Source organism: Enhydra lutris, unplaced genomic scaffold, assembly GCF_002288905.1.
Source record: "Enhydra lutris kenyoni isolate GAN:26980312 unplaced genomic scaffold, ASM228890v2 scaffoldscaffold22, whole genome shotgun sequence".
NCBI lineage: Eukaryota > Metazoa > Chordata > Mammalia > Carnivora > Mustelidae > Enhydra > Enhydra lutris.
This window is the reverse complement of record NW_019154106.1, coordinates 27,868,411-27,879,812: the sequence shown is the minus strand read 5'-3', so window position 1 is coordinate 27,879,812 and position 11,402 is coordinate 27,868,411. Positions and strand designations below refer to the sequence as shown.

Below are 11,402 nucleotides of genomic sequence, written 5' to 3'. Positions count from 1 at the left end.
TGTATAGTATATCCCAGAAGGCAGACTCTGGCTGTATTGTTCACTGCGTCTTCCCCAGCATCTCGTTGGGACGCAATAAATACTTGCTGAGCAAGCAAATTAATTAATGTGGGAGAAAAAAAAATTGTTCTTTAGGAGTTGTCAAAGGATTGTCACTTAGGATTTATTGTAACACTAATAACAACAACATTAACAACAATCAGAGAAAATATACATAAATATGACATGATATTCCATTCTTTTTATTGTTTGATTTTTTTTTTTAAATCTAGGGAATGAAGACTTTAAAATTCAGTAGAAGGTTCAAAAGGGGCAAGGGGGGAGGCTTAGGAAATCCTAAAACATTAAATTCAGGTAGTATGATCATTAGTCATCTTATTGAAGAAGAAAACAGAAAAAAGAAGTTAAAGAAGTCAGTGTGGCTGAAGAGGGAGACTGCTGATGATCTCAGATGAAAGTGTACATACAGAAGCAGCAGATGGAAAGAGGCACACACGGTAAGAATGGAAATAAATAAGCAGCAGGAACCTGTGAAGTGTCCAAAAGCAAACAACAAACCACCTAGAGCAAGAAAAGGCTAAAGACCAACCAAAAGTATATTTTGCAGTGACATTCAAAGTATAAAGCAAAAGGAAGTATCAAGTACAATAATTATCATACGGTTAGGGTACAAAAAAGGAGAACAATTCAGTTTCCATATCAAGAAAACGAATATTTCAACAGGAAAGTTACAATACAAATACACCACCATACAAATACAATCCCCACTGCCTCTTTCATGTTGATTAGAAGTAAGTCCAGAATTCTCATTTCTTTGTATTGATATCTCATGCTTGAAAGAAACATTTTCCATAAGGCAGGTCAAGATTTTATATGCTTATTTGTGGTTGGGAGGAAGTTAAAACTCCAAATAAGTAAGAACATAGTTAAGAGGGTTGAACATGTAATGAGTTTATTATTATAATTTAAAATTATAAATTTAAAAATTATAAACTTTAAAAAAAGAGTAAGTAAATACTATAAAATTTCTCAGTTTTAATTTCTAATATGATAAATATTGATATAACCCACATCAACAAGAGTTCTTTGGAGTCCTCAATAACTTTTAAAAGCTTAAGGGAGCCATGAGACTGAAAAGTTTGAGAACTGCTGTCCTATATTAAAGACTACTTTATATCTATCCTAACAAACATTAAAAACAATTCTCAACAGGATCAAGCTGACCCCATAGTAACTTAACTGTCAGCCCAAACAAACCTCAACATTCTTTACACTTTAGGTCAGGAATATTAGCAATTTTAGGACAAGAAATATTATCAAAGAGAGAGATTTCATAATAATAAAAGAACTTCATTAAAAAGACATAATTATTTTAAGCATATTTGCATATAATTATAGAGCTTCAAAACACATGAAGCATAGCTGATAAAATTAAAAAGAGAAATAGACAAAACTGTAATTATGGCTGGAGATTTCAACAATCATTTTTCAGAGAACAAGGACCAAAAAAAAAAAAAAATCAATTAATATATAGAAGACTTGAGAAACAGTCAACTAATTTGAATTTTCATTTATAGGCTAATATTCCCACAATTAGCAGAATATACATTCTTTCTTTTCAAATACACAGGAATTAGTTACCAAGATAGACCATAATGCTGGGACATAAAACCTTTAAAAGGATTAAAATTACACATAGTGAGTTCTCTAACCATAATAAAATTAGAAATCAGTAAACAAAAGTTAAATGGAAAACCTCCAAATGTTTGAAAATTTAACACATTTCTAGAATAGTTACAGATCAAAATTAAATTACAAGGGAAATCCTGGAATATCTTGAATTAAATGTTAATGAAAACAACACATCAAAATTTATGAAACACAGCCAAAACAGTGCTTTAGAGAAAAGAAAGGCCTAAAATCAATAATCTAAACTTCTACCCAAAGAAGCTGGTAAAAAAGCAAATAAATCCCCAAGTAAGTAGGAGGAGAGAAATAAAGAAAACTGCAGAAATCCATGAAATAGAAAATGAGCAAACAATAGAGAAAACCAGTGAAACCCAAAGTTGTTCTTTCAAATGACTAACAAAAGAGATAACCCCTTAGGTAAACTCATCAATAGAAGATATAAATTACCATTATTAGGAGCAAAAGAGGATATGTGACTATAGTTCTTGCAGCCATTAAAAGGATATCAAGGGACTATTATAATTTTATGCCAATAATTCAACATTTAGACAAATGGACAAATTCTTTGAAAGACACAAATGACCAAAAGTGAAATAAGAAGAAGTAGGAGATATATGAAAGAAATTAAACCCCTATTTCAAACTTTCTCACAGAGAACTCTAGCCCCAGATGGCTTCACTAATGAGCTGTATCGAACATTCATTCATGGACGATACCAATCTCAGACAGAAACTGGACTAGTCAAAAACAAGAGACTGTTACAAGAAGTAACAAATTCCTGGTACTAGAAATATACAGTAGAGAGCATTCCTACACTGGGAGGGAAGCTAAACTTCACTTCCAAACCCAGAGGGTAGATCCTTTTCACCAGATATGCAAGCATTATGGCCTAAAGTCTCATATCATCCTTCTCTTTCCAAACTGGGGTTGGGAATGTATCAGCTCTGGGTCAGACTAATCCTATGTCCATCTTCCCAGGAGCCAGAGGGCCCTTTCTGAACACTCAACACCTACCACTCTGTCATATTCTGGGTATACGAGTCATATTTTATTCCTATTGTATAGTTGGGGCCTCATGATTCTCTTCATTCGTTTTATAATCCGTAAGATTGGGGTACTGCCATTATCATAAGTAGTCCTAAAAGAGAGATTTAAAAATTATACCGAGTTGACTTAGGAAATGATCCCAAAGAGAGAGGACTACAGAGGATTTAACGGGTAGACTTGCACTTTTAGTAGTCTCTCTCTACGATAATTGTATTATTTTATAAAGTTGGTATTTTTAGCAAAAACACTGCAAGAAATTGCTTTTCTAATCTTAATGAAATTAAATAAAGCCTATTCTAACTGGTCTAGTGTGGCGTTTCTCATTACGCCACAGAACTTTTTTTTTGAAATGGTGGAAAAGAGGCTGAACCTTTAAAACCAGGAACCTCTCTACATGATACTACGATGGCGGATACGTCTCATTATATGCTTGTCCAAACCCAAAAAACGTACAACACCAAGAGTGAACCCTAATGCAGACTATGGACTTGGGGGGATTATGATGTTCCAATGTAGGTTTAACAAAAATACCACTCTGGTGGGAGACTGATGTTGAGGACATCTGTGTGTGCATGGGGGTGGGGGGTATTTGGAAAATTTCTGTACCTTCTGCTCAATTATCTGTGAATCAAAAACTGCTCAAAAGAAAAATGACATTAAAAACAAAAAAACAAACAAAAAAACAGCTAAGCAGAGTAGAGTTACTCTGACTGAAGTGTATGGAGTCTAGCTTACTTATTATCCACCACCCCCACATATTCACACGGCCCCCCACAATATTTCCTCCGAATCTCTAGGGTTCTCTGGAACACCATTTATACACCATTTGTCTGGCTAATCAACAAAATCCCTCTGTGGAGTTAATTCTACAAAGTCATGGAAATCAGTCCCAGAGGAAAGTTTAACTCACCAATCGGGCTATAGACACCCTGAATGTTGGACAAGCCATATGGAATCGGGGAATAGCAACATTAAAGATCTTGTCTTTAAAGTAAAGAAAATGGAAGGTATAATATCCTTCCATATATCCTGATGTTGTAGAAAATGTGGTACAACTTGTATATTCATATACCCGACCTGGGCTGATGATTGGAAATTCACCTGCAGAGAAAACAGTAATAAGAAACCAAAGTATAAAATTCAGTGCTTCGTTACAGCAAATAAGATATGTCCTGAATGAGATTATGTAAACTATGTTAAAGTAAATGCACAATAGGAAAAAAGATCTAAACTGTCCCAATAATCAAAATCATGTAAAAAGCTGACGGTCAATGACAATCAGAACTAATGATGATTGAAATCCACAAATAAGAATCTGTGCTACAGATTTTAACGTTTCCCCCAAATTTCAAAAAGATGATCAATATGAAATTTATTTTCTCTTTCTGCCCTATTATTCCTGGTAACTCTATAGAACATGATTATCCAACTTAAAAAGGAAGACAAACTTAAGAAACAAGGAACTCAAGTGATCCACAGAATGAAAAATCAACCCCTGAATACTTGTTTGCTATAATTTTAGAGAAGTTCATGTTTAAGGTAGCAAACTAATAGAATAATGATCTTTACACATTATATTTATGAAGCAAAGAATGGGAGTTACAAGAAGCCCAGAATCTATGATATCTTTCACACTGTAAACACAACTATTAACAGATACAGTCTTGGAGCACCTGTGTGGCTCAGTCAGCTAAGCGTCCAACTCATGGTTTTGACTCGGGTCATGATCTCATGAGTGGTGAAATTGAGCCCGTGTTGGGCTCCAGGCTTAGAGGGGCGTCTGCTTGAGATTCTTTCTCTCCCTCTCCTTCTGCCCCTCCCCCCACTCATTCTGTGTGTGTGTGTGTGTCTCTCTCTCTCATAAATAAATAGATATTAAAAAAAAAATACAGTCTTATCCACTAACTACATCATGCCTTTTCTAAGCTGTTTATCACATATATGCTCTCCAAAATGTCTTACAGGCAACTGATCTGTAAAGCAAATCCTGAGTTACATACATACCAACTACTCCAGGTCCTTGAACTTCTTCTACATCACCTTTAGCATTTGTTATTCTCCAATAACGACTGTCCAACTGACAAGCCTTCTCAGGAAGTGCATCCTTTGACATTTCAATCCTGGAGAAGGGAATGGGGTGGAGACACACGAATCTGGCCTGATTTGGTTTCTCTTGTTTAAGAGGTATACTATTTAGACTGAAGTCTGTGTTAACCATCTATCTCTGTAAGTTCTCAAAGATAGGGGCCTGATTAGCTTGACTGTCCCACAGAAATGCCTTTGCTCAATTTGCGCGCTTGACTTGCCGTGAGAATCAACAATGGGGAACATAAAAATTTACGAACACACTGGTGGTGATAATTTTCTGCTTTTCAAGTAAAGATCAATGTACAAAATGCTTTCCAGAATAAAGTGCAATAAAAAATTCTGATTTTCTTTAAAAATTTGTTATTAAAAAATGAGACTGAAGACATTTTCCTTTTTTCCTTAACTTCTAGAAAGCTCAAAGGAAAATGTCACCAAACAGTTACTAAGATTACATTTTGACTCTTTCCCAGTACTATTGTTTCCCCCCATTCTCTAGGAATCTGCTGTCTCTTATCTTCATTTGGAGTACCCTATAAGCAAGGGTCAGTGTTACTATTCTAAGCATGTTTCAATCTTAGACAGGATCTGAGTTAAACAATTACAATAACAAGCATCTGTACGTGTGTAACTGAACCTATCAAAGGCTGCACATAATACCGAAATCCTAGGATGCTCCCCGGTTAGAATACAGAGCAAAAAAATTCCAGTATGTATATACGCATGTATGTGTATTTTTAAAATATCTGTAATATATCATAAATTATATAAAAATACATCTAAAAAAGAGTATCCTTAATATTTTAAAGCAGTGAGTTATCTTTATGTCACAGCACAAAGTACATCTAATTAAAGCGAATTTAGTGTTTGTTTTTTATTTAACCAAATACAATGCTTAACACCATGGCTGATATACAGGCAGCACCTGATAAATATTTATTAGAGTTTTAATCAATATAGGCAGCCTCAGTGAAATTTAAAATGCACAGCTTTATCTTGAACAATTTGACAGCTTCTCCACTTGATCTTAGCCAAAAGGCCAAGAAGCGATTTGATAGCTTCTAAATGCAACTCTCAGAGTGAGCTTTCGTGAGGATTATAACTTAGTGTCTACCTCACTGGCACAATTCTTTAAACATAGAGCTTTTGCATGAAATAACTTAAGTAACTTGGAGGTTACTGTAAACTCAAGATACTGGATTACACTAGATTATAAAATTATACTTTATAAAATGATATATTAGTATACTAGGTTATAAAAAAGTTTGTTATCCACCTTCTTCCACACCTCAGCAAAAGGCTGTCTTTCAAAATGTGTCTGATGGGCCAGGTCAAAGGGGGCAATAACAACATATTCACAGGCTGCACCCCATTTTCGTTTCTCACCTGATTCGGTATGTGAAGAAGTAGTGGGGTGGGTGGACAGAGCTGAGTTCTGGCAGAAACGATGTAGAAACTGAAACGGTTATGTCCCCAGTTGTTGCCACGCACTCTGGATCATGAACATACCTAGATAATTTTAAAACATTAAACATTTTTAATCAACTAACTTCAAGTCCATAGGATAAAAGATTTTTTAAGATACAACACCAAATAGCTTATATTTTACCTTACGATCAAAAATTTAAAACATATCTGGGAACTTAAATGGGAAATTAAAGGTAAAGTCCTGTGAAGCTTAGAAGAAAATTATAAATTACAAGGTAACGAGAAAACTTTGAAGACTTCAGATCAGTAATGATAGCATCAAGGCTCAATAATCAGTGGTTCGAATAATGATTCAGCAATTACACTGGAAACTAAAAAGAGCTTAAGTCAGTTTTCAGAGCCAGGAAACTTTCGGGACATCTGAAAACCCTATCAACGGTGGCTCTGACAATAAGATGTGCTGGTATGTTATTCTGGAGACCTCTAATTTATAATTAATCTATCATTTCTGCCAGTCAGGCTACTGTGAACCAATATCACCTGCAGTACTATCTATAATACCTGGATGTTTCATTTATAGATGATAAATAATATTTGCCCTGAGTTAATGGTTACTGACTTGCTATTCATGATAAATCCATTAACTGCCAAATAGCCTGTTTGAACCCCCCAAAAGAAACTATGTATAAAAAGAAACTATAACATAAAGCCATAACTTCAAAATCAAAATCAGTTTTTCCTCTGGATCCTTCAAGATAAGAAAAATATTGGCTATTCAAGTATTTGAATGTGGCTTTGAAGTGGGAATAACACAGTGGCACTTAAGATAATGAGAGGTTCTGTTATTTATCTTCTTTGAAACTTCATCTCAAGACATGTAACTAATGGTATTTTCTGACTTACAATCATTTTAATTCAAAAAGTCCTGAGGGAAATACCTGAAAATTTGGTCTCTGATGATTGGGAAGCCACCAGATACAACATTGTTGACATAAGAAGTAAACCAGTCGGTAAAAGTAGCACCTATAAACCAGGAAGGGGTGGGGAGGAAGAAAAGGACAACAATTTTTATAAAATCTATAAAGGAAACAATGACAATTCCTCTATGCTTAAGATACAAGATCAAAAGTAGAAACACTTAAAATTCTATGGCCAATTTCTGTTCTCAGTTCTATCCATCACACTCCCAAATGCCTTGCTAGGGAACACTCCATCTACCTTTTCAAGCTACTTTTTACACTTATAATTAAATAATAGATTTTTAAAATTTATTTTGTGCTGGTACAAGAATGAAAAGCCTTCTTCTGTCTATAGTTTCTAGAGCATACGGAACAAAGGAGATACAGATACAGCTATGTCTAGGAAGAAACTACAGGAAAAATATCAACACCATCCTCAGATCATCAAGGTATATACCCTTGGCCCAGGTACCTCCTGACTCATGCACAAAATTCTGGCAAAAGCCAGGCTCAGTCCAGGCATCTAACAGGGGTATGGCACTGTACAGTTCTGTGTATCAGAACAATCTCAAAGTAGTCTAGTTGTACCCTACAGACTCAAATACACAGTGGTCCTCTATATTCTCAGTGACCAGCTCAAAGTCCAGTCCAGACCTGACCACACATCCGTCCGTGCTCTAGTGAGTGGATCAATGACAAGTATTTATGTGAATTATGTTTGCCCCTTCTAGGTAATATAATGTAACTTTCTCAGACCCCCACATCTATTGTTAATACAACTCAGTGCCCAGCACTATTAGTCCCTGAATCAATGTTTTTTCAGTGAATTTTTCTGTAATCTTGTTTCTATTAACACAGTTCTCACACTCTGCCATGGAGCTGAATACTGGAGCTAAATTTACAGTATTTACCTACTCTTCTATTTAGGGAATAATAGAAGATACAGTTTAAGGGTTTATAGCTTTAAAATTTTAAAGGCATCAGCTGAGAGGAGGTAAACTGCAATATCTGGCTCTTTTCTCGACATATACTAATGAATGGCCAATTCCAACCCTTTCATTATTGAATGTTCTATTCAAATGATCACCTACCATCTATCCACTCTGAATAAGATACTAAGGAGGCACATGAATAAGGTCATTAAAATTCAAAGAAGCTACAATTTTGTTTTTAGAACTAGTGATTTCCCTGTAAAGTTTAAAACATCACTTTGTCTATTTCATGGGAGAAAATGTTACAGTAAAAAAAAAAAAAAAAAAAAAAACACAAATTTTTCATGGTTTACATAAAAATGAAATTGGCATGGTGTATTTTAAGGTACCTTAATTTATAATAATACACATCCAAGTGTGTTCTTTAGAATGAGGACAGTCTTTTCTATGCAGTCTTTACAACTCAACTTACCTGAACACAGATTCTAGTTTTTTTCAAGAATCTACTAATAATTCATTGAACACCAGGAGTTTCCATTTTGGGTTTTACCAGAAATTCCAAGAGCATCAAACTTTGTTGAATCAAGATGTAATTTACACATTTCTAGGTAGTTTACCTTTTAAAGTAAGCCTGTATCTTGGTTTGTCTTTGGTAGCACTGGGATTTTATCAAGGCAGCTTAAAGGAAGCTTTAAGCTTTCTTGTCTTTCCTCCCAGCACTCATATCCCATCTCATCTCTCCTCCCTCAGTGCATCTCAAATCTTTTGCTTTGCTTTCTTATTCCAGGCGAAATTCCAGCTATCAGAATAGTAGTCATCAGATCTTAGAACTCTGCTGTAGTGGTGGGGACTTTCATACCATCTCACACCAGCACCAAACCAAGAGTGAGCAACTCCCAGAGCTCAGCGGGCACTTACCTAAGAGCTCAGGCAGCCTTTAGTCTGTACTTTAGTAGCAACACTGTTCTAGAGCCGTGGTGATCACCTCTGAAGGTATATGCTATGCAAAGATGCCAAAGAGGGCAGTGAGCAGGGGCAGAAGTCCAAGGGGGCACTTAACTTGGAAACCATACACCAACACAAATCAGGGGGAGCTAAAAGCTAGTGGCTAAGTTAAACAGCTTTCTATAGGGCGCCTGGGTGGCTCAGTTGGTTAAGCAACTGCCTTGGCCTCATGTCATGATCCCGGAGTCCCAGGATCAAGTTCCTCATCAGGCTCCCTGCTCAACAGGGAGTCTGCTTCTCTCTCTGACTCTCTAATGCTCTCTCTCCCTCTCTCTCAAAAGAATAAACAAAAATCTTAAAAAAACAAAAAACAAAAACAAAAAAACCCCAGCTTTCTATAACTTTGTACGTAGGGAGAATTTCCTGGTGTTGTGAAATATACCGTAAACCTGGAATGTGTCACAATATGGAAAAAATGGAAACTAATATTCTGTTCAAGGTTCCAATTAGGAGATATAATTAGGGGCACCTGGGTGGTTCAGTGGGTTAAGCCTCTGCTTCAGCTCAGGTCATGATCTCAGGGTCCTGGGATCCAGCCTGCATGGGGCTCTCTGCTCAGCAGGGAGCCTGCTTCCCCCTGCTCTCTGCCTGCCTCTCTGCCTACTTGTGATCTCTCTGTCAAATAAATAAAAACTTAAAAAAAAAAAAAAAAAGGAGATGTAATTAAGTGCAAACACCTCAGCCTACAAGGCCCCTTTGCTATGAATATATAGGGATGTTTAATGTGTGCCTTTGAAAACAGAATGGATAGTCAGGAAGCATCTCCTGAACAAAACCTAAGCAAAACAGGACTGGATGAACAGCAGAGGGTTCAGGAACAGCTCCCTGGATAAGTTGTAACTGCATAAAATCTGGACTGTTCTCAAACTCCTATAAGAAATACCTCTGAAGTTCAAGAAAAAAGAGTTGTGCCAAAGAGGTCACGGAGCCCAGTTTATACTTGTCTCTGAAGATTGCTGTTCTGAGATCTCTAATGTGATTTATCAGTATTTTCCCATAATCGGCACCACAAACTTTATAGATATAAAGTGTTTTAATCTGTCTCCAATTAGCTATTAACATGATGGATGGAAAAGTCACGTATGTGTAAGGTAACTATATACATACTCACAGTAATTCCATTCATTTCCCTGTTCTACAGCAGAGTCCTAAGAGCACAAGATTATAGAGGGCATGGGTTTTTTCCAGGTAGAAAACAAATTTCCACAAAGTACAAGGGCGATTCAAATCAGAGCCTAGATACGGTACTTTATAAACCAGCAAGCTTTAAGAAAGACAAGTTTAAACTTCCAGCTGATCAAGTAACTGCAAAGTTTTTACCTATTTAATTTTTTTGACCAGGAAGAAGAAAGGAAAAGGAAGACTGTTTTTTCTCCTACCTATGATAAACATGTCAATAGCAGCTGGATTCCGAGCCATTTGGTCCTAGATGAGAAAAAGAATATCATAATAGAGAAAAAGACATTTTACTTACTTTCTCATTATTCATTATCTGTATCTTTCCCTGGAGACAAGGCAGAATAGACAAAAATAACAAGAGCTCTAAACAACACTCGGACATTACTCATACTTTTCAGTTCTTGCTCTTACGATTTCTATATTAGGTCCTTTCTAGAAAGTCTTTAGAAGAGTGCCAGGCACTTCTCAGTAACAGTTAAAACGCTTGTGTACTGCCATTACTGTTACAGCGAACTAAAAAATTACCCTTTAAGTTAGGAAGTTACGGTAAGAAGATATACAGCCTATTAAGAAAGGACTTTAGACTCAAGAGTCAAGAGACCTGAACAATTCTAGGTTGGTCACTTCTCTCAGTAAATGGAGGGACCAACCCATCATCTACAACCTTACAGAGGTATCAAGTAAAAAATGAGATAAAATACATGAAAACACTTAGGAAAAAAAATAAAACTATGAAAGCTCTTTAAATATTTTCAATGTTACATGGAGTCCCATGTCTCAGATATCTATGACTTTCAATTTCAAATTCCTCTTTTAAGTTAAAAATTCACATTTTGGGAAAAAGGAAGCCCGAAGATCTACAACTGAGAAATTACAAAGAATCGAAAAAATAAGAAGGAAACCAAATACATATTCTGTGATCATATTTAAATTGTAACAAAAGCCTCCTAAAAAAAGGATTCATACTTTTCCATAACTCAACTATCTAATGAAGAGTTTAAAAAGCTTCTATTACACTCAGGACTTGAGTCAAATGACGTTCAAAAGCTAAATTTTTTGTTAGAAATTCAGTCAGAAA

The 11,402-nt window shown here is 35.8% G+C and overlaps 1 protein-coding gene across 1 annotated transcript in view; it reads right to left on the bottom strand.

Annotated features, from left to right (window-relative positions):
- The window catches only part of LOC111149818 (F-box protein 3), a 31,230-nt gene that overhangs the window by 2,807 nt on the left and 17,021 nt on the right, over window positions 1-11,402 (bottom strand). The window contains exons 6-10 of the mRNA XM_022507107.1: window positions 10,525-10,570; window positions 7,188-7,272; window positions 6,208-6,330; window positions 4,741-4,856; window positions 3,647-3,837 (exon numbers count right to left, since the gene is read on the bottom strand). Coding sequence (XP_022362815.1) covers window positions 3,647-3,837; window positions 4,741-4,856; window positions 6,208-6,330; window positions 7,188-7,272; window positions 10,525-10,570 — 561 coding nt within the window. The remainder of the gene's footprint in view (window positions 1-3,646; window positions 3,838-4,740; window positions 4,857-6,207; window positions 6,331-7,187; window positions 7,273-10,524; window positions 10,571-11,402) is intronic.